This window comes from Carassius auratus, unplaced genomic scaffold, assembly GCF_003368295.1.
Source record: "Carassius auratus strain Wakin unplaced genomic scaffold, ASM336829v1 scaf_tig00048091, whole genome shotgun sequence".
NCBI lineage: Eukaryota > Metazoa > Chordata > Actinopteri > Cypriniformes > Cyprinidae > Carassius > Carassius auratus.
The window spans coordinates 39596-63328 of NW_020527060.1; the positions used below are offsets into that span (position 1 = coordinate 39596).

The window sequence follows — 23733 nt, forward strand, 5'->3', positions numbered from 1 at the left end:
TTAGAATATGAGACGAGATTGTTCTCACGACTGAATTTTGAATCATGTTTTAATGCGTTATCTTCTCAGGTGGCCTGTTCCCCAGAGGAGCAGATCAAGAGTACAGCGCGTTTCGGATCGGAATGGTTCAGTTCGGCACGAGCGAATTCCGCCTCACTCCTCACATTGATAACCTGGAGGTGGCTAACAGCTTCGCCATTACAAATTGCTGTAAGTCAATGAGATTTCCCCCCCACATGAGCTAATTTATTTCTTATATATTCTAATCTGGGTGCTGTTATGAATTAGTCTACCCATGCACAGGTGTGATGATCATAGCTCGGCTAGGTTTCCTCCCTATTATTCATTCATCCTCCAGTCATGCCGCGTTAAATATTACAGGAGGCTTTATGGCAGGTTATGTGTGTTATTCCTATTCGCCTGCTTACATATGTTCTATTATTAACGCTGGTTTGCTATCCGTTCACGCAACCCTTGATGTTGGCAAACAATGGGTTCATCATCTTTGAAGCACTTTATGCTTTTAATGAGTCTCGACTGTGGCACATTTTGGTTCTGGCTGTCTAGGTGTGCAAACTATGCACTGGGAAGATGGTGGTTATGTAAACCGGGTTTTTTTTGGGGGGATGAGATAATTGGCATTCGCGGGAGCAGCATGATGATGGTTTCCACAGTAACGGAGGAGGAGAGGAGATGGCCCCGTTTTAGCAGCATCTGCACAATTCGATGGCAAATGAAACAGCAGGTTGCCTCCATCGAAAGTATTTAAGTGCCTTTTGTCGTTATCGAATGTTTTACGGTCGAATTTCACTTTATTTTATTATGCTATATGTGTATAATTCAAGGGTTTATGACAAGCGAGGCACGAGGGCGTAAAAAGGGACCTAGCTCGCGCGCTTCCCTCCCCCACGCATCTTCCATCTGAAGAGCAGTACTGAGGGATGAAACGCGTTAGGATTCAAAAATCTGATTAATTATTAGTGCGTGTGAGTTTGTGTCAGTGTAAAGGGTTAGAAGATGCTTTGAAATTGTTGGCTTTTTACACAGCTTCCAGACACGCTGCAGTCAGCGCTGTTCAATGCATTCACAAAACAGGCCTGAACGATTCATTCACGAATCAGACTGAATCGAGTCAACAACTCACTGATTCACTGAACTCTTTCCTAAAAAGAAAATGTGAACGAATGAGGTGAGGGTGAAAAATATCTTGTAAAAATGTAACAAATAAAACGTCTTTGAGATTTAGAGAAGGCTATATTTACATTTATATGAATGTATTTGTTTCTATGTGCTGTATATATTGCATATCTACAACAGACCAAACCGGGAAAAAAACGTAAACATCAATAAAGTATTTATGTGCTACATACAATTTGTTAAAATAATGTTTCAGAACATTTATAATATAATATGGGGGTTGGGAGTGGGACTGTCAATTATGCATGACACAAATTAAGAATTTAATATTTTTTTAAACGCTTCTTCGAAACAAACTGTTCTCAAAACTAGTCACAAAAATTGAGTCAGATCTCCCATTACTATTTATATAAATGCATTAAAGTTTTATATACATTTATGTAAATGCATTCACATTTTTATGAACTGAATCATGCTCGCAACAGACTGAACTGGGCAAAAAATCTGCATAATAAACCGCAATATGTATTTACCACATGCATATTTAAAAAAAAAAAAAAAAGAGTACAATTAAAGTGCATTTTTAATTTGTCACGTCAAAATGGCAGAATCCACACTATGTCTTGATGCAAATTAATTTTTAAAATACTGTATGTTTTGAAACAAACTGTTTGCAAGAACGGATTCACAGAAATGATTCAGTTCTTCCACCACTACTCCGGAATCTAATAAGCAGGCTTTTGAGGAATAATTAATATTTTATAGATATATTAAATTACCTTTTGTTTAACAATTGCAAATTGTAAGACATCATTAGACATCATAGAAGCAAATGCATGACAATTTGAATGTTTTACACTAGCAAACAAACACATTGCTTGAATGAGGTCTGTGAAGACAAGATGTGCGCAAACATGGACTGTGGAGACACTTGGCTTGGCATCTTTAGTGTAGTTTTCACCCAATGCATTAACCTGAATGAGTTGTCTCTCAGTCTGCATGGCTGCTTTTGATGTCAAACACTGATGCTTTGCGATGTGAGCTTCACTGCGACAAGTCTGTGTCTGTCAATAGCCTGAACTACTGCTGATTCATGGGAATGGCTTGGCCACCCACACATACCTGTCCCACACATACATAAATCATGCACGGAAAATCTCAATTATACTGCAGGGTGCACGTACATAACATTTTGAAAATTGCTTAGGCATTTGATTGTAAGAAAGTGTGAAGAATAGGGGTTTGTGTTTACTGCTTTAGGCTTGCAAATATAGAACGTGTTCACTGCACCTGGAAGATGAATTGGCCTATTATTTAGTCTGACTGTATACAAACATGCCTAGACCAACATTATGGTGTATGTTTACTGCACAGAAGGAATTTCCTTTCCCATTGCATTTACCCACAGGGACAATTCCTCTGAGGATGCAAGGGAAGCAATGCCTCCTCAAAAAAATTGGATGGTAAATAATTCATAGTACCAAAATAAAAAAACTAACACTTTAGTTCAGGGACCAGTTCTCACTATTAACAAGTTGTTTATTAGCATGCATATTACTAGTTTATTGGCTGTTTAGCAGTGCTTATAAAGCACATATTATTCTGCATGTCCATATTATAGATTCCTTAATCCTACCCCATATCTACACTTAACAATCACCTTACTAAATATTAATTAGAAGTTTTTTGAGGCAGATGTTAGTGAGAATTAGTCCCTAAACTAAAGTGTGACCAAATAAAACAAATCAAATATTGCAAAAAAAAATATGATGTGAGGCAATGCCTCTATTGCACTATGATAGGTTCATTTGATAAATCCCGCCTCTTGGTTTTTGTGCGTGTTCTGCATTCACAAATTTAATGTGTTTAATGTTTTAGTGTAACTTAATATTTGATTTATAAAAACAAAACAAAACAAAACATAAAAAGAAGAAGTGTGTGGACCGCTGCATGCCACTGATGCTGATACATACATGGCATTAAGCAGGATTTTCTCTGAATGATATAAACATTATGATGATGAGAATTACTTTGCCAGAAAACCCTACTGTTTAGACAGTTTATGGTCTGCCATAGCAAAAAACACATTTCTGTTTCAACACACCCTCTTTTATCACTTGTTTGTAACCTGAATCATCCAATTCTATTGACAGATATGTGCTCTAGTATGTTAGGAATTGTTTTTGCTGTTATATGTTGTATCATATTCTTTTGTGTGCAACAGTCTCTGTTATTCTGTTCAAAGATTTTAAATGGCATGATTTTTTTGGGGATAATCCCATTTGCTTATATACATTCCTTGATGATATTAGAGTTTGTGTTCCTGGAATCCAGCAGCTTTTCTTCAATATTTAGGTTGAATAACACCTTAATGTTAACGCTGAGCGTACAGTGCCTCCAGCTTGCTGTCAGTTATGAGATGCTATCACCAAACAACAGCAGCTCTTCCTGTGATGCACTAACAATCAGAACACAACACGGCTCCGTGGATTCCTTGATTCTAGTTGGTTAATCGCAGTATTAATAAGGGCAGTTTTTTTTTTCAATGCTAACTTATCTGTCTTTTTTGAGAGGTAACTAAATTCAATTTTTGTCACATTCTAAAATTATTAAATTAATTAAAAATTAAATGTATGCATTTAGCAGACGCTTTTATCCAAAGCGACTTACAGTGCATTCAGGCTATCCATTTTTCACATATCATCTAACCTAACATTATAATATATAAATGTTTCAACTTAAAGTAATATTTCATGGGCATGTATGTGCAGTCACCCAGTTATTATTGAACAATAAACCATTTCAAGATGATACAAGACCACTGCTGACATGCTGACTGTACATTACAGCTTTTATTTTATTTTATTAATTTTATATATATATATATATATATATATATATAATTTTTTGAAGGGGGGTGCTTTAATTTGATCACAAGTAACAATAATAAATGTATAATATATAAAAAAATATTTTAGTATTGTGGTTTGCACAAGAATATTAAGCTGTGCAATTGTTTTCAATTTGATAATAATCCGAAATGTTTCTTGAGCAACAAATCAGCATATTAGAATGATTTCTGAAGGATCATGTGACACTGAGCAATCATGCTGAAAAAAAGGTTTGCATCACAAGAATATATTCCATTTCAAAATATATTAAAATACAAGTCAATCTAACAATATTACTCTTTACTCTTTTACTGTGACCAGCTAAATACAGCCTTGGTGAGCGTAAGACTTTCAAAATCATTAACAAATCTTGCAGATGCCACTTTTTTTTAAGCGGAATTGAATTTTTTTTAGATGATTATTTTCCCATTTCAATTATTTTAATTGTTTTTTTTATTTTATTTTATTTTATTTTATTTTTTTTATGTCACAGACACCCAAATATAATGATGTTTTTGTGACGAATCTAATTTATTGTGTATATGAAATAAAAATCCATAAAACACACCGAAACGGCAGTTTCTGCTGGCATATATATATATTAAGATCAGTCACTTCTACTATCTAAATCTGTTTCTTTCACATGCACAGTCAACCACCAGCATGTTGAAGGCAGCATGATGATGGTGTGTCTGTGTGTGTGTGTGTGTGCTATATTAAAGATATTCACATCAGTGTGTCCAAAAAGGGGTGTGGAGGATTTAGTGCTGAAGACAGAATGAAGAATGAGTGACTGAGTATTTTCTCTCCTTTTCTGACAGTCCCTCGATCCCTACAATCTGCAATCACCTTGAGGAACAGAAAGAGAGAGAGGGGTCAAGTAAAGCAGGGTTCATTTAAAGCATTAGTTAATCAGGAGAACACAGCTGACATTTCAATGAGGAATGTGACGTTATGATTTGGTGCTCTTCAGGGAAAATAGCTCTTATAAAGTCATTAATGTGTGTGTGTCTGCAAGAATATAAACCTGATCATTACAGAGGAAACATGTTTTTGAAGGTTAAAGATGATTGTGTGTTGTTAGAGGACAGATGAGCCCATCAATCAGTCAGAAGTGAGATAAAAAAGTAGGTATAATGTCATTGTTATTAAGAGGTGAGCTTGTTATCAAGGGTTGTGACTTGAGCAGATATTTGTGCATGGGTGAAATGTCACAACATGGTGCATTCACATTTAATTCAACTGATGTGCCATCATAGCTCTAAAAGACAATAGTCTCTTTTTTAGCTGTTAGTTCATTGTTAACTAAATTTGGTTCAGTAACAGTGTGAATGTTGCAAAGTTCATTGATCATGAAGTGAGCTCAGCTAAAAAGAAACTCAACAGAAGATAATAGTGTCATTATTTGGCTCAAGTCAGTTGAGTGTTGGTATAGTTTAACTCATTTATACTCATATTTGAGTAATAACACGTTTTGAGCACATGAATAAAGGGAAGTTTAAGTGAGAAACTAGGAAATGTTGGGTTAATTTTTCATAGTATAATTGTTTTGTTTAGACTCTTCCATTTTTTTTCTGACTTGAATGTGTGGCATTGTAAGAACGAATGACCACATCTGAAGTATGAGTTTCCCAAGTGTACTTACGGATAAATAAGAAGATGTCATGTTGGGATGTCACATTCCCATTACGGTATGTGTGTAAATGCAGGAACACGTAGGAATGCTCTGACTTTGGAAATGTTCCCAAATCAAAGACAAAGTGAACTGTGAAACCACAATTTACTATTGGATTCAGTTGCAGTTTCATTGCGATGTAGGGGTGCGTTTATGTGTGATGTTCATTAAATATTCACACTGAATTTAGGGGGAGACTTTGAAGCTTTGGCAAAGGCTATTTTCTGTCATAAAGTCTCAGTAACATTTCCATATTCAAATGATAAATGACAGGAGTGATATGTGATATGCCCTGGACCAAATGCAAATGTGGGTGCATCTCTCCCTCGTTCAGGGCTGAATGCAGAAACAGCTATGATTTCTGATTAGCACAGTTTGACGGATAGACTGTCTTGTCAGTTGACTTTAATGTTTATGCCAATAACTGCTGACAGATCCAATCAGTTGACAGAGTTTACCTTCTTTGTCATTAATCGGAAAATCCATTAAAATGTTTTTTTTTTTCTTTTTTTGTATTAGAACTAATGCTATGCACTGTTAGGGAAAATGGTTCTAAACAGTTCCAGATCCTTAATGAATCCCTTTTATTTAAGTTTCATAAAGAATCATGCTTTGAAAGTGCTATGAAGAACCTTAATGGTCTTATTAAGGGGGTGAAATGCTCGTTTTCACTCAATATCCTGTTAATCTTGAGTACCTATAGAGTAGTACTGCATCCTTCATTACTCCAAAAAGTCTTTAGTTTTATTATATTCATAAGAGAAAGATAGTCTGTACCGATTTTTCCCGGAAAAACACGAGTGACTGGAGGCGTGACGTGTGGGCGGAGCTAAAGAATCACGAGCGCCAGTAGGCTTTTGCGTTGAGAGCGTTTGGAAGCTGTGACATTACCGTGAGGAAAAAAACATCCAAAAATAAACCATGGCTAACAGTCAGATTCAGCGTATATTTATGATCCAGAATCAGATCCAGAGTCTGAAATTTAACAAGAGCAGCATCAGCAACAACGTCTCTATGTGGTATGTACTGAAACTGTATATATTTGCTTAACTGTATATAGTTCCACTTTATGTCGTCTTTTTTTTTTTTAAGCTGTACTTGTGTAAAGTGCAGTTTGATGACAATATTGCATGTTGTTTATTTGATGTGCTTACACGCTGATAGCTAAGTTAACAACACAGAGATATTTGAAGCAGTTTTACTCACCGCCTGTGGTTCCAACACACGATCATGACCCTTTTCGTTGGGACTGCATTATCCTTAAGAAATAAACGATGTGCAAATCCGTCGTCAAACTGGGCCTTTTTTTGTAAAACAAGCATCTTCGAAATGCAGGGAACAAACTCAAACACTTGCACAACTCCGTTGATGCTCTGTAAAAATAAACTCCATCCACTGGTCCCTTAATGCTGTTTTTTCTTTGGTAATCTGTGCAGGGTTGTCTTGCCCTGGCAACCAAAAACACACTTCTTTTGTGACATTTCGCGACGCTCTCGCTCTGATCAGTGAATGTCTGTGCTCTGCTATATGGGAGCGCGTGCTCTTCCGGGAGAAGTGCTTTAGGACCCATATAAGGAAATTCCACTCCATCTAACGTCACACAGAGCCATACTCGAAAAAAACTTTCCGAAACTTGTGACACACCGGAAGGAGTATTTTTGGAACAGAAATACTCCTTCAAACGTACAACTTAATTTTTGAAACTTTGTCCATGTTTAGCATGGGAATCCAACTCTTCAACAGTGTAAAAAACTCAGTATGCATTCCCTTAAGGGAACTATTTTTTAATAATAGTTTATTTTCAACTAACCCCTCTGTATAGTTCTTATAATACCTTGTAGCTTCTATTATGGGTTTTCCATAAAACAACAACAACAACCGACAGCAAGATGTGTCATTTAGGAAGTTTTATTTTTTTATGACATGAGAAACAAATGGTATGAAAATTACAGTTCTCGAACAAGATTGAACAAGAATAAACATAAAGAGACTGAACATTAATTAACACATAAAGAAATAAAACACCAAATATTAATGAATGTAATTAAGTTCCAGGGAAATAGCATCTATGTCTCAGTGACCGTGTGAGTGTTTATTATTTCTCAGTGTCTGAATAGAAGAGTTCACAGATTTCAGAGTCACAGTACATTTGTTCTACATGTTTAAATAAAATATGTTAAGTTTATGAAGGCCAAAAGTAGCCATTCTTAATGGACAGTATTAGAGCCCTTCACATATCAAAAAGAAAAGGTCAGTGGATAGCAGTTCAATATTTCTGTCATTAACATTAAAAAGTATCCTCAGTTGAACAAAGCTGGTCACATTTACATGTTTACAGTTTGAGCTCCATAAAATCAATAATAAAGTGGCTTTGAAAATATTTTATGACAGATTAAAAAAATGAGAAGGTGGGAATAAAGAACCCTTTAAAACACAAATCATCATTTTAGCATAAATTGGTCATTCAAGGCGATATGCTTCCAAATATAACTGTGTTAAGGTGTAGAAAGAGGATATATTTGTTTGAAACATTTGTAGTTATTACTTATCCTTTTGATTATACTGGAAGAATATTCTGGAAGAACATTGTTTTCAGGTCACGATTCCCACTATGAATACGGCATACAAACTGCCATACTGCAATTCCCTACTGTACTGACAACACGTTTAGACAGCGAGAGCAATTGACACACAAATGCATCCCCAGAGCATGTATGTGTGCGACCCCATTCACACACAGCCATATCCCATCAGCCCTGGTGTGTGGCCGTGCCAGCTCAGACTCTCTCTGCTGTTCTGTGTGACTGCTAATCAAAGTCTCATATTTAGCTTTCTGACTGTCTGCAGATCACTCTGTGTGAGCACAAGATGCAGCATGGATTATGAATATGTTTTATAGTTCGATGAGCACATACTGTAAATATGCACATTGAACATGCAAAGAAGAACACATAAAAAACAGTATATGTGACCTAGATGTGTGTGTGTGTGTGTGTGTGTGTGTGTCTAATATTCAGATTGCTGGTCAGTATTTAATGACTAATTATACCAGTGTTAGAGTTTAACTTCTCTATTAAGAAGCAATAATAGCCCCCTGGAATTGATTTTCAAGGAAAAAAAATTATAATAACTTTATTAATTGCATTTGTTATCTTTCATGTCCAATGCATCAATTACTTCAATCAATCAGAATAATATAGACTGTTATCAATAAAATTCTATCAACATTAAGTCACTTTAAGCCATCTCTACATGCATTCTCGCTAAACTGCGTGCTATAACAAAGAATGAAGATGAACATGCACACTGAATAGTGCTGACTAATCTAAATGCCTCTGATTGGTCATTGCATTAATGAGCTCAACAGAAATGTGCGTGATTGGCTATAATACTCAGTGCTGCAAATACGCTTAAAAAGAAATCTAATGCAACATTAGCAGATCTACACTTTAATTGCATTACCATAAAAGATTTAGTTTAATTGTGCAGGAGCTTTATTTATTCCTTTAATTTCAGGCAATTGTACAATATTGTGCTTGTATTGAAGTTTCATAATATTGTGCATCACCTCAGGCTTTATGTCACTGGTGGCAAATTCCACTGGCTAATAAAATGAGTGTTTGCCCAAAATATTTTTTACAGAGAGTATTCTTGTTGTTACCAATACCAAAAAAGAAAGAAAAAATACATTGACATTCTTCTTTTAAATCTCAGGTCTTTATGTTGTTCACAATGCTGCTACAAAATAAAGTTATATGTACAGTTATAGTCAGGCTTTTGCGTATTGTCCATTTGTCTGTCCAAGTATACATGACATATTTGAATTAAATGTAATGGATTTGTGCACAGCACTGATCTTTTTATCTGATTAACATGTACTGTATACATACCTCAATCTCGTCATATGCTGTACATCTATTAGCCTGGCTTTGCAAACACCACAGTGGCGTGATTTAAATTGGAATAAAAAGATTACAGGACATTTTAAAAAGATGATTTATTGCTTTAATCTGACTGAAATTGAACTTTAAGTACACACACTTAAATCTCCAATTGATTTCTGTCTCATTGGTCAGAGCGTAGATCATTTAGTGGCTTCTGTCAAAACAAGAGACTCGAGACTAAATGGTTGTTGGCAGTGGTTTGAGTTAGTGTACATATCATGTTTGCATAGATTTATTGTGTTTAAAAAGCCAGGGTGGCTTTAGGAGTGGACGACATCTATGTTGAATTCATTTCTTTCTCTTTAATGCTCAGTCACACTTTCTCAGATCAGATTAAGCACAATTCTCTGAATTAACAGAATTACAGGCACTTTCAGCTCTTCAGTCCCCTTCCAGTAAAAAAGAGGTTACATTTGTAAGTTTGTACATTTGTAATATTATCTGGAGTGTCCGTTCTGAAAAGTTTAATCCTGAAAATTGCTGCACAATTAACTTAAGTTACTAAATTGCCATCCAGGAAAATAGTTAATCACTAATAATGATGTGTAGCATGATGAGTACACAATATTGGGACAGTAGAAAACGTATTTTGCCATCCTGTTTTCAATACCAATATAGCAATGGCTCTAAGTGGGCAGGACTGCAACAAACAGGCATCGAGTCGTGTGAAAATAGAGAATGTCTCAAAGGGTTTAACATGACGTATTGGTTGCAAACTAATGCTGACTTATTGCAATGATTTTAAAAGTTTTTCTATGACTTCATATGTTCCTCTTCCCTGTTAGGAATAAATGTCTTTTATTTATTTACTTTAAAAAGAGAAGTAAGAAGAGCAAATAATCAAGAAGTGCCTTTTATTTGTGCAACTCACTCTCACATGTTTATTTCTAATTTAAGATAGTTATATACAATTTTTGCTTTGAATATACGGTAAAAATAAAACTGCAAAACAATATTTTGGTCACAGTGGTGCCCAGTTCTACTACCAATAATTTAGTTATTGTTACACTATTATTGGCCGATTTGTAAAGTATTTGTTTTGATAAATTATCTGTATTTTTGTGTGCGTGACACTGTATATTTAATTAGGAATGCTAATTTCCCCCATTTTTGCATTTAGATCACCATTGGCATAATATATTGCTCACTTAAAATTTCATGTTATGACTTTTCTAAATGCATTAATTGTATTGTGAATGAACTATCAATGCATATTTTTAATTTTTTTTTTAAATATCAGAAGTTCAGTTGTCAAATCTAAGTTTTAATTTACAAAAATATAAATAGTTTAATTGCACTGTTAATTGTAATCTTTAGCCAAAATTAATATCAATTTTTTTTCTTATAGACAAAAAAAGGTTCATTTAATATCGGGCATTTATTGGTATCAGCCAGAAATGTAATACCTTGCTATCTTAAAATATTTAGTTACTATATATTACTGTTTTTGTTTTTTCAGTTTGCTCACAGTTTTCTAGAGGAGTGTATGCCATCTTTGGCTTCTACGATAAGAAGTCAGTGAACACCATCACGTCGTTCTGCGAGACGCTGCACGTGTCCTTCATCACGCCCAGTTTTCCAGCTGATGGACTTAACCAGTTTGTTCTGCAGATGAGGCCTGATATCAAAGGGCCTCTCATCAGTCTGGTGGAGTATTACAAGTGGGAGAAGTTTGCCTATCTGTACGACAGCGACAGAGGTAAACACTGTCTCTCTGTCTTCTGAGAAATGCATGCATTCTTTATCTTTTTTTCTCAGCCATGGCTCTGTCAGAGCTGCTTGCACACACACTTAAACACACATACACCAGAGAATTCAATCAATAGTCCTATTACTTTGTGGTGAAATGTCTCTTGGAGAAAGAGCATGTGAGTTGGGAGTGCTTACAGATACATTACAGTCTCTTTCTCTCTCTCTCTCTCTCTCTCTCTATTTATAGATCTTTTAGTTATTTAATTGAAGTTTCATCTGTCATTTATTTATTTAGACTAGTTTCTCTTGACAAGCCATTTATTTGTCCAAACTTAATGTAAAACTGCTGTGCATCATAATACAGTCATTGCCAATCAGATAATATTTAATGTGTAATGCACTAAAAATATAACACAAAATTAGAAACGAAGCAAATGACACGTTTCTTTAGTCACTTGTGATAGTCACAGCTGGTTAGGATACAGTGCTATTGTTTATTGTGTAATTATATTACAGCTGGGCAATATATTTAATATATAAATTGAAGTAACATCGTCAATGCTGTAATTTTTATTTGGCCATTAAGTTTCCTCATGACGTGTTTCTCAAATGTCTCAGTATGAGAGTGACAATTTTTCCAATGTGTTTCAGTGAATTGATATAAAGCTTGATTTTATTGGGATTGTGATGCAAAATTATTACTGGATACTGGATAATTATTATTATTACTTATGGATTTTATTATTATTCTATTGGTATTGCACTCATGAAAAGCAGTTTTAAAGCAAAGCAAGAAAAAATGTCAATGAGTTTTCTAAACCTAGATATCACTGTTAACACTTTATTTTAAGGAACAATTCTCACTATTAATAAATAGCTTATTAGCATGCATATTACTATCAAATTGGCTGTTCATTAGTTCTTATAAAGCAGATATTAATGCTTTTTTCTGCATGAAATCCCCTAATCCTACTCTATAACTAAATTTAACAATGACCTTACTATTAATAAGCATCCAATTAGAAGTTTATTGAGACAAAACTCATGGTTAATAGTTAGTTAATAGAGAGAATTGGACCTAAAAATAAAGTGTGACCGAAATAATAATTTTTTTTAATGTTCAGATTTTAACTCTAAAATGTCTGTTTGGTCAAATATGATTATTATTCTAATTGGGGGGAAAATATATATGCTAAATAATAACACAATATCATAACTCTTGGACAATTTCAGTTATTATGACTAGTTAGCTGCATGCTTTCTGAATGGTGACTGGAGTGTGTGTTATGTGCTGCATCTCTGGTTTGAGGCGGCAAAATAAATCTCTCCCCCAAGACCTAGATATGAAATCAACCGAGAGAGATAGAGAGGGAGAGCAGGGAGAGATGTGCAGTAAAGAGGGAGGCTAAAGAAAAGAGGAGAACGAAAGGGCAGATGACCAAAGAGAGAAGGCTGAAAATAAAGAGAGCGAGGAGGAGAAATGATAAATGAAGGAGAAAAAGTGTCCCAAGGGGCCTTCAAGAGCAATAAAAATACTCCTCCTGATATCAAGGTCTCTGGGCGTAATTGTGGAGTAGCGGTTGATTAAAGTAGAACAGTGGTTAAAACAGAGAGTGGCCATAACGGAGATTGAATCTCATTTGAAAAGACACAGTGAAGCTAGTAGCAATTACACTTTAGGAAGGTAATTAAAGCTTGAGCAGATTGATGAAAAACGTGATGCAGGCATTTGATGTGAAGCACTCACATGCACGCTGCTGTGTGTCTCTCTATGTAGGTCTGTCGACCCTCCAGGCCGTCTTGGACACAGCGGCAGAGAGGAAATGGCAGGTAACAGCCATAAACGTCGGAAACCTGAAGGATGAGTGGAAGGACGAGGCATATCGCTCCCTCTTTCAGGACCTGGAGAACAAGAAAGAGAGGAGAGTCATTTTAGACTGTGAACAGGACAAAGTCAAGGACATTATGGAGCAGGTGAATGATGTACTAAAAACACATTACAGCACACGTGTAAGGTCAGCAATGTAGTTAAGGAATGATGTACTGCGTACACCTTCAACATTTATTATGTGAGGCTTTAATTAAATCTCTCTTGTGAATGACGCTTTCGGCCTGCTTCTCCACAGGTGATTACGATCGGTCGACACGTGAAAGGATATCATTACATCATTGCGAATTTTGTAAGTTGGCAACGATCGAGTTTCACGAAACAATTCATCCAAAAATAATCATTTTGTCATTATTTACTCACCCTCTTTTTGTTCCAAATACGTATGCCGATCATTTTTCCATGGATTTCTACCACAAAACAAATATATACAGTGACCAAGAGACTTAAAGGCTATGGTGCAGGTTAAACACTACTTTCGATTAATGGGTACGTAAAGCAGTCAAGATATGTATATAAAGTTAGAAATGTCTCCAAAATGGTGTTAAAGTCCAGTTTTTGTAGTTTTTGGTTAGTAACGGTTATTTTTTACGCAATTCGGCGATGACGTCACATGAGGTAGACGTGCTGGAAGGTAGCCCCAGCCTTGCAGCTCAGCAGCTACTAGAACTAGTTCTAGCACTCAGTGATTATGGCGTCTAACTGGGATGAGGAAGAGGTGGAAAGACCCACAGTTAACATTTTTGATGGCCCACAGCCATATAATTTCGAACCGTTTAGACGTGACAGGGCGAATGAGGAAATACCGAGAGCCGATGGTAATCAAAGACAAATAAATGCATGGTCAGAGGAGAATGAGTGGAGAGTTGGTGAAGTGTCCTGGTGAGTTGCTACCATTTAGAAACGCAGCAATGACCGCTGGAGCTAGTAGTCTGTGAACAGCAGTGCATACAATAACAACTTTTTTTTTACTGTCAGTGAATAGCACCGAATAAAAGTCAACGTTTTCTTTATATCTAGTGACAGTGATAAGCTATGGGCTAGCTTGACAGTCCCACCTGTGAACCCCTACTGTTAATTTCTAAGCTTTTACCACCTCCTCCGGTGAAAATGTTGTTTGCAAACGTAGCCGACGCCGACGGCTGGTCATGTCTTCAGTGTGATTATTGTTGATAGTGCCAACTAGTTTTCCTCGTGATTAATTGTCATTGACACCGTCAGGCTTACCGGTAGAGGGAGTGAGTAGTATGCGTCTGTGTCGCTGTGTTTGGCAGGTGTCTGTGTGGGCGGTGTCGTCCCATGGAAACTGTGGTGGAGAGCTTGTGTTGTAGGGAGGTGAGAGCGTTTTGGTCGCTGGTCGAGGACCTCACCCCGCGGCCAGCAGATGTAACGTGCCTATCGCAGCATCCTGGATTTGAGGCATGCTGCCTGAATCCGTTTGTGCTACACATAGCATACTCACACTTCAGGCAGGATCATGGTCCCCTTCAAGCCAGCACGCACGAGTATGTTCATGGTTTGTTTACTTTACCAATCTTTTTACACTGAGTCTTTTGAACAACAGCTATAAGTGACAGGAGATGTGTTGCATACACAATAAACATGCATAAGAGACAGGCTTAAAATGACGTTTCCAACCTACTTACAGTTTTAAACTTAAGAATCTTTCCTACTTATCCCTAGGCAATACCGGTACACTGCGTACAGGCAGGCTATACGCTGGGCTTATGGAGTTTTAGGCAGGAGTATAAGGAAGCCTCTACCCTCTTGTGTGGTTTCAACCATCAGACAAAAATTTCAAAGTGGTGACCAGACCTATCAGGGCTTTCAATGGCCTCGTTTGGATGAAAATTAATAAAAATAATTGCTTATTCTGTTGTGATCCCCCAATTGCCCTTAAAATGTTATAAAGCACACAGAACACATGAATTTTGATAAGAAAACACAGTTTATTGGCATTGCTTTTAACGGTTACTGAACATTTACTGAACAAGGACGAAGATTACTGACCTGAAACGTTTGCACAGTTTCTTTTGTTTCTCTCACACACACACGCAAAAGCACATCAAGCAGACACACAGTGAGCCCAGACAACACCGCACACAGAGGTTGACAAGGCACAGGTAAAATGATTGGTAAATTATTTTGAATTACATACAACAAATTTCATGCAAATAACAGGCAGAGGAGCAGACATGCGGCATGCAGGACCCCTTGAATGGGGTACAGCGACAATTATTGCCACTTACAAAGATGGAAAAAACACATCACAAACCAACAGACTAAAGCCAGCCTGGTACATACATTGTAAATTATCTGGCAAGACAGTCAGAGCTATCAGATTGTAATTAGATATTCTGATTTTCTAACCAGATGGCCTGCTGCGCAAACAAAACCGTACCTGCTTGATCTTAACAAAAGTTCCTTCCTGCTGCCCGATGCTACTATCTGACCTCTCACAACAGGCCGGACAGATGGCAAAAAGGCCCATCAGCTCCTCTTGGCAAACAATGAATTTGTCAATGCCACTACAACAACAAAAAATTAGGGAGGGAGGGAGGTGTCATTCAAACTACAGTACACAATAAAATGAGCATTCAAAATGGTCTATGTTGGTTTTAAATTATCTCACTTGTGGTGGGGGTCACACGCGTAAGGTGGCTCCTCATCAAACAAGTCCTCCTCATGCATCGGCTCTTCGGGCACGCACGATAAGTCACTAACGACAGAGGCATTATCATCATCTTCATCATCTGTCTGTTCAGGACTAGCGAGGGGAGTGGAGGTTTGTGGGCTGAAAGACGTCTGTGTACCCACGCTGACCATCTTGGGCTTCAGGTTAACCTGCACAGCTGTGGAGAGGCAGTAAACATACCCAAACATGTGACAATCATAGCAAATCTAAGCGGCTATGTTTTGGTGTAGGCTATGTATTAATTTAATCAATGTGTATGGAAATGTACTGCTTGCATAGATACTGGCAATGATTTAGACAGAATATCTACCACTTAAAATACCCAAGACTTACCGCGAGACCATCGGGGGGGCTTCAAATAACACTGTGTCACAGCATCAGAAGTGGAGGAGGGCAAGGGCTGATCGCCAGTATCGACACTCTCCACAGTGTCTACACTGTCCACGGTCTCCTGCTGTGAGGTATCTGTCATCATCTTGCCAAAACAAATATAATAAGTGGTTATAAATGTCTAGAGTACATGTGGTGCATAAACTCTATGAGGTAACGTTAGTGAATTTACTGAGAGGTAGCTAAACTTTGAAGTGAAAAGTGGATAAACTGTTTCTGATATTTCAGAGGTGGGTAAACTGTGTTTACTTGCCTTTAGCCTCCACTACACGGTCACGGTCAAATATATGTGAAAGAGAACCGTAGCAGTCTAACACAAAACGCAAACACACTATTGTGAAAGCCCATTGCCGATTCCCGATGTCCATATTATGGACATTTACTTCAGGGCAATTTTGTTTTGGCTCATATTCGTGAATCACGAAATATGCTCTTCTAATGTCAGAATGATCATGCTTGTAGTGGAGGCTGTGTCAAAGGGAACACGTTATGCAAAATACAAACAGAGCTAGCTAAAACGCAGCTTGTAAACATTAACGTTAGCATGATGCTTACCGTGGCAATATATCGCTTGCGGCAGACGGTGTCTCTCGACCTCGGGACAGGACAAGCAGAGAGGTTTGCATTCACAGACGGCACGGCGGTAGGAATTAACTTAGCCATCCTCATACTTTTTAAAGAAAGTGCGACCATCTTGGCATCCCCAGAGTGGTAATCCTCCTCCTTGAAATGCGCGCTGCATATTCTCGAGTAGGCGGTGACAGAGCTAGCTGAAAAATCTGCCCGCCTAATCTTGACAAATTGCACCCAGCTTCGGAAGATCCCTTTGTCCTTGGGGAAACAATGGACCCTATGTCCAGTTTTGCTGGAGTTCTTGCACCCGCCACAAACACAGTAATAAACCATGTTGTCTATTTATTCTCTACTCTTTCTCTAAGCTATCTGTTATGCTATGCTATCTCTGACTATATATTTATGCTATGCTATGATATCTATCTATGTATCTATCTATTTATCTATCAATCTATCGATCTCTTTCACTAGCTACTAACGTTACTCTCACTACTCGTCTCACTCTCTCAATGGTATTAAGGCTAGTGATGGCCGATTCGTGAACGAATCGTTCAATTTAACCGGTTCTTCTTAGTGAACCGGTTGAACCAGTTCACCAAATCGAACTGAATCGTTTGAAACGGTTCACGTCTCCAATAAGCATAAATCCACCAATTACTTAAGCTGTTAACTTTTTTAACGTGACTGACACTCCCTCTGAGTCAGAATAAACCAATATCCCGGGGTAATCCATTTACTCAAACAGTACACTGAATGAAATGCTGTGAAGACCGAACTGAAGATGAACACCGAGCCGAGCCAGATAATGAACAAACACGCCCACTGCTGGAGCAGTTCTCGTTCTCGAGTCAAGAACCGGTTGCTTCGGTGTTCGGATCACCAGTACACTCAACCGAGAATCGTTTCTGTCGGACGCGTCCGATTTGAGAACCGATGAGCTGATTCTCGTTCTCGAGTCAAGAACCGGTTGCTTCGGTTTTCGGATCACCAGTACACTCAACCGAGAATCGTGTCTGTCGGACGCGTCCGAATTGAGAACCGATGAACTGATGATACTGCGCATGCGTGTAATTTTGTAAGTATTTTGTTAAACATCGGAAAGTGTGATAAAGTAACTATATTTTATTTTGATTTTTTTTTAAATTATTTTTTTTAGATTAATGTTTCCAATCTGTATATTGTATATAATGTATAGGCCAAATGGGTTTTCAGGGAAGTTGGACAATAATTAAGACTCTAAAGACTCTTATGTTTAATAGGAATAAGGGATGATTTATGAGATATCTGTACTGTATTTATAGTTAATGATGACATTCACAAATTGAGTTTGTAGTAAACAGAACATGAACACGAGTAGAGCAGCTGATGACACTGAACTGCAGCACGTGCCGGTTAGAGCGATTCTCGTTCTCGAGTCAAGAACCGGTTGCATCGGTTTTCGGATCATCAGTACACTCAACCGAGAATCGTTTCTGTCGGACGCGCCCGAATTGAGAATCGATGAACTGATGATACTGCGCATGCGCGATTCAGCGTGAAGCCAACTGACTCACAGCATGTCTCTGAACCGAAGGGATTCTTTTGGTGATTTATTCTGATTCTGTACTAGTAGTTATGAGCGGGTATTTTGAGGGCTTGGATGAAGGGCAATCTGGCGAAACGTAAGTTAATTTAATAACAAATACATCGCAATGGATTATGTTTAGTAAGTGGATCATGGTTTCTGCACTGATGACACCTAATTTATTTACTTTATATCTTCAAGACTTAAATCCTCATATGCACATTATTGCTGTTACTGTATTTAGGTGTTGTTGCAAAACTCAAATGTAAACTTTTCATGATTATGAGGTTTTAACTGACTAAAGTTATGATTACTGACTTTATATATTTGAATGTTTGATAGACGTGACGCCATTACGTCATCGCCAATGACGTCATTACGTCGAGCGTGAAAGAACCGATGAACCGGTTTTTTCAACCGGTTTATTGAATCGAACCGTCCGAAAGAACCGGTTCGCGGAAAAGAATCGAACTTCCCATCACTAATTAAGGCGAGCTTTCGTTTGTCGTCCAATAGCGAGTACCTCATGTGACGTCATGCAATGCATTGTGGGAGAAACAAGATTCATTGCTAACCTGTAGCTAACCGCTAAGATATCACCTACTTTTCCTTATTATATTTCTTTTTTGTAATACCCTACAACATCAAATACAATGGATAACTGTTTAAATGTTTATTACGAACTAGAAAATTGCCAGAAAAGAAAAAAAAAAAAACCTGCAACATAGCCTTTAAAGCTTCCTAAAAGCATCAGAAAGGTGGCTAATATGGTTTATGGTATATATTCCAAGTAGCTTTGTAGTGCCACAAAAAACTCTTATAATTGGCCTTTTTGTCAGAATAATCACATTTCAAAAATAAAGATGTAATGTTTTGAGAGTAAAGTCAAAATGATGAGAATTAAGTTGTATCGTTATGAAATTAATAGCATAATATTAGCTATGATAATTAAGTCATAAGTAAAGAGTGGAGTCAACCACCTGATGTGGTTTCAGATTGCAAGAGGCAATTTCCCGAATGTCTGTCAGGTTTTTTTTTCTCCTGAATAAATTCATTTTGATACATAACTATCCTGCATAAGTAAGGCTTAACTAAATCCTACACATCCGTTTCCTGCATTACAGACGCTCACTGAGGCAGGTCTATTCCTACTGACATAATCACAGCATTGCTTTTAATAGTGTGATTCTTTTTCTTTAAATATTTTTAATATTATGGCTTTTTTTTGCAATTCATTTTTGTAATTAAGTTAAGGCTTAATTTAAATTTTAAAGTTTTTATGGCACTATTAAATTGCTATTTTTTATTTATTTTTTTGCATGTGGAGCAGAACAATGTTTATATAATTAATTTCCTAAAAAGCTAATCCCTAGGTGCTTCAGTTGAGTAGAAAAGAGCAACTTGGACATACTCTTAAACATCTCTTTTGGTTTATATGGATGAAAGAAGGTCATATGGTGTATGTTGAGTGAATAATGACAGAATTCCCTTTTTTTTTCTTTTTTTTTTTTAAGGAATTTTATAGTATTTCAGATTCTAATGATTGTGTATAATATGCATTTCGTAGTGCATGTGATCAGAATGTGTGTGTATGTTGTGTGTGGAAGAATGACTCATTTAGCATTTTTGTTCGTGATACTAACAATACAAATAGCCTATATTTTTATGTAGCATTAATTCTATTACTACAAAACGTATGTGTGTGTGTGTGTGTGTGTTTCAGGGCTTTGTGGATGGAGATTTGTCCAAGATTCAGTATGGAGGAGCGAATGTATCTGGATTTCAGATAGTGGACTTTGATGACCCGCTTGTAGCTAAATTTGACCAGCGCTGGGAGGCACTGGAGGAGAAGGAGTACCCTGGAGCAGACAGCAGAATCAGGGTGAAGGAGTGCAAATATTTAAATGATGCTAAAATAAAAAATACAGCTGACCGCATTTTGATCGTAGTTATCGTCTCTATTTGTTATGGAAGTTTTTATCCATCATAAAACACCAGAACGTTCTTTCTCTTGCAGTACACTTCTGCTCTCACATACGACGCTGTGCAAGTAATGACCGAGGCATTCCGCTTTCTGCATAAACAAAGGATTGATATCAGTCGCCGTGGCAACAACGGAGACTGCCTGGCCAATCCTGCGGTGCCGTGGGCTCAGGGGGTGGAGATAGAGCGTGCTCTCAAACAGGTCCCACTCTGCCGACATGTTATCAATGCCTGTGGTCTGTGTGTGAGAACTTTATAAGATTTAACATCTGTGCATGTGTTTGCTCAGGTGCGTGTGGATGGATTGACAGGAAATATTCAATTCGATCAGTATGGCAGACGAGTGAATTACACAGTCAATGTCATGGAGCTGAAAAACAGTGGCCCTGTGAAGGTAACACAGTGTGCATCTAGAGTCTGCATTCTTCATGAACTTCAGTATGTGTATTTGGGATGGGAATTGTAAAAATTCTCAGTAGAGAGTCTGATTACATTACCACTGAATGATATCAAATAATGATTCTTGCACCCACCATAAAATTTGTTTTCATTATATAATAATGACAAACTAAAGCAACACTTCCTTGATAACATATTTAATTTGTCTGTAATTTATTATTATTATTATTATTATTATTTTCAAATTACCATTTATTTGAATAAAACTCAGTGTATCTTTATCAGCACTACCAATAAAAATGTTTTGGTCAGTAAGTAATTTATTCAGCAAGAACACATTAAATTGATCAAAAGTGACATTGTGACACTCTTACAAAAGCTTCGATTGCAAAAAACACTGTTCTTTAGAGCTTCCTACTCAACATTCATAATAATAGCAAATGTTTGCTAAGCAGTAATGTTTCTTGAGACATTAGCATAATAGTATGATTTCTGAACGATTATGTAACACTGAAGAGTAATGCCTGCTGAAATTAAGCTTTGCCTTTGCAGGAATTAATTACATTTTAAAATATATACTGTTGTTTCACTTTGTTAGAATATTTTACAATATGACTGTTTTTTACTGTAGTTTTATAAAAATAAAAAATAAAGATTTGTCTTGTAAACATTAAATGGTCTTACTGACCCAGAACAAGATAGTAGATAACTAGATGACTACTAGCTAACTAGATATAAAGTGATATAAAGTGTTTAACCGATCTGAAAGTACTACACTTTCATTAGAAGCTAAAGGCTTAATAAAAAAATATGCTTTCATGAAATACTGGATAGCTAATAAATTAATACATGAAGTGTGTAGTGTGGAATTTTATAAATGATTAGCCTGAGTTTGTGAATGATTCTTTAGTCTTTGCAATTCGTTACAAAGGACCAGTTCATAAAAGTTATTAATGAACAGCATTGATCGTGAGGGATGTTTGTGCAGCCAGCGGGTGCAGTGCAATATAAATATGTGTTGACAGTTTATTCTTATTTCGCTGCACACAGTCTCTTTAATCATGTTTCTCTTTCATCACATTCAAGTCTGGAAGCAGACAGCCCAACTCAGACGTTATTTCTTTTTTCTTGGCACTGTTGATTTGGTTGTACCTCGGCACCACTGCTGAATAGTGATAGAGGAAACACTGTCAGAGTATTTTAGTACAGTGTTCTATTCACATTTAGGAAAAAAATACATTAAAGAGTCCTTAAAGGGACAGCTCACCCAAAAATCTAAATTACCTCATGATTTACTCACCCTGAAGCTAGGTATATATGACTTCCTTCTTTCAGATGGATACAATCTGAGTCATATTAAAAAGTGTCCTTGCCTCTTCCAAGCTTTTTAATGGCTGTTGAGATTTTGAAGTCCAATAAAGTTCATCCATCCATAATAAAAAGTGCTCCGCATGGCTTTGGGGCTTTAATAAAGGCCTTCTGAATTGAATCAATGTGTTTGTGCATGAAAAATATATATTTTTTAACTTTAGAAACCGTACTCTGTAGCTTCCGCTCTTTTTCGTACGTGAGTACCCTTTAACTTAATTAAAAAGAATGGTTCTCGGTAAGGTTATTGATTCCTAACCCCAACTTTTAGTACTTTTTTTAAAGTCTTTTGTGTGTGTTCTTTCTATCAGATTGGTTACTGGAATGAGATGGACAAAATGGCCGTGACGAAATCTGACCTTTTCCCCAACGATACCATGGGAATGGAGAATAAAACAGTTGTTGTGACAACAATCCTGGTAAGAGATATTCCATGATGTTTCAAGTGCAATTGAAATCAACTTTGTACGAAAATGATGTCAACGTCTTTTTCTCCCTGCATGTTTGTTGTAGGAGGCACCGTATGTAATGCTGAAAAAGAATGCAGAGTTATTCACCGATAATGAAAGATATGAGGGATACTGTGTGGACCTGGCCGCCGAGATTGCAAAGCATTGTGGGTTTAAGTATCAGCTGAGGATTGTGGCAGACGGAAAATACGGCGCACGAGATGCTGAGACCAAAATCTGGAATGGAATGGTTGGAGAACTGGTTTACGGGGTGAGTAGTAAAACATAGACTCATAGTGCACGGTAACTCTTTAGTTTAAAGAAACAATTCTCACTATTGACTAGTTGTTTATTAGCATGGATATTACTAGCATATTAACAGTTTATTAGTACTGACCACATTCTATATCCCAACCCCATACCCAAACTTAACAGTCACCTTACTAACTATTAATAAACGGCAGAAAATTAGGAGTTTATTGCATTTCATCACACATTTCCTAGAGGCCCATATGTGTAATTCGCCTAATTCCTCTTCTTTTTACTGTTGACAGAAAGCAGACATAGCTGTAGCTCCTCTTACCATCACTCTGGTTAGAGAGGAGGTGATAGACTTCTCGAAACCTTTCATGAGTCTGGGCATATCCATTATGATCAAGAAACCACAGAAATCCAAGCCGGGTGTCTTCTCTTTCCTGGACCCGTTGGCCTACGAGATCTGGATGTGCATTGTATTCGCCTACATCGGAGTTAGCGTCGTGCTCTTCCTTGTTAGCCGCTTCAGCCCTTACGAGTGGCACACTGAGGAGTTTGAGGATGGGCAGCTGGGCCCTAGCGAATCTACGAACGAATTTGGAATCTTTAATAGTCTGTGGTTTTCTCTGGGCGCTTTTATGCAGCAGGGATGCGATATTTCACCAAGGTTGGTGCGTGCAGTGGGTGCTAATGCTAGCCGGCTAGCATGTGGGGTGTGCTTTCGGCTTAGTGCATCAACAGTTTTCCCACCATTGCCGTGGTTTCTGTATGTTCATGCTCCTGCAGCTCTGGCTTCGTATCCATTTCCATTGAAAATGGTGTAATATACA

At 37.2% G+C, this 23733-nt stretch overlaps 2 protein-coding genes across 9 annotated transcripts in view; one reads left to right on the forward strand and one right to left on the reverse strand.

Annotated features, from left to right (window-relative positions):
* Nucleotides 1-23733, forward strand: part of LOC113089000 (glutamate receptor 2-like) — a 30996-nt gene that overhangs the window by 424 nt on the left and 6839 nt on the right. For all 8 annotated transcript variants that reach the window (XR_003286327.1, XM_026255894.1, XM_026255896.1 and 5 more), the window contains exons 2-11: nucleotides 70-210; nucleotides 11107-11346; nucleotides 13117-13313; nucleotides 13466-13519; nucleotides 20173-20331; nucleotides 20467-20634; nucleotides 20722-20826; nucleotides 22511-22618; nucleotides 22713-22919; nucleotides 23203-23570. Coding sequence is in view for 7 of the 8 variants with exons in the window: in XM_026255894.1 (XP_026111679.1) it covers nucleotides 70-210; nucleotides 11107-11346; nucleotides 13117-13313; nucleotides 13466-13519; nucleotides 20173-20331; nucleotides 20467-20634; nucleotides 20722-20826; nucleotides 22511-22618; nucleotides 22713-22919; nucleotides 23203-23570 (1747 nt within the window). In the remaining variant the exon portion in view is untranslated. The remainder of the gene's footprint in view (nucleotides 1-69; nucleotides 211-11106; nucleotides 11347-13116; nucleotides 13314-13465; nucleotides 13520-20172; nucleotides 20332-20466; nucleotides 20635-20721; nucleotides 20827-22510; nucleotides 22619-22712; nucleotides 22920-23202; nucleotides 23571-23733) is intronic.
* LOC113089001 (uncharacterized) lies at nucleotides 15157-17416 on the reverse strand. The gene is made up of 4 exons (XM_026255902.1): nucleotides 16868-17416; nucleotides 16256-16397; nucleotides 15860-16079; nucleotides 15157-15755 (listed from the first exon to the last, which is right to left on the reverse strand). The coding sequence occupies exons 1-4, from the start codon at nucleotides 17216-17218 to the stop codon at nucleotides 15593-15595; spliced, it is 876 nt and encodes a 291-aa protein (XP_026111687.1). The 5' UTR covers nucleotides 17219-17416; the 3' UTR covers nucleotides 15157-15592.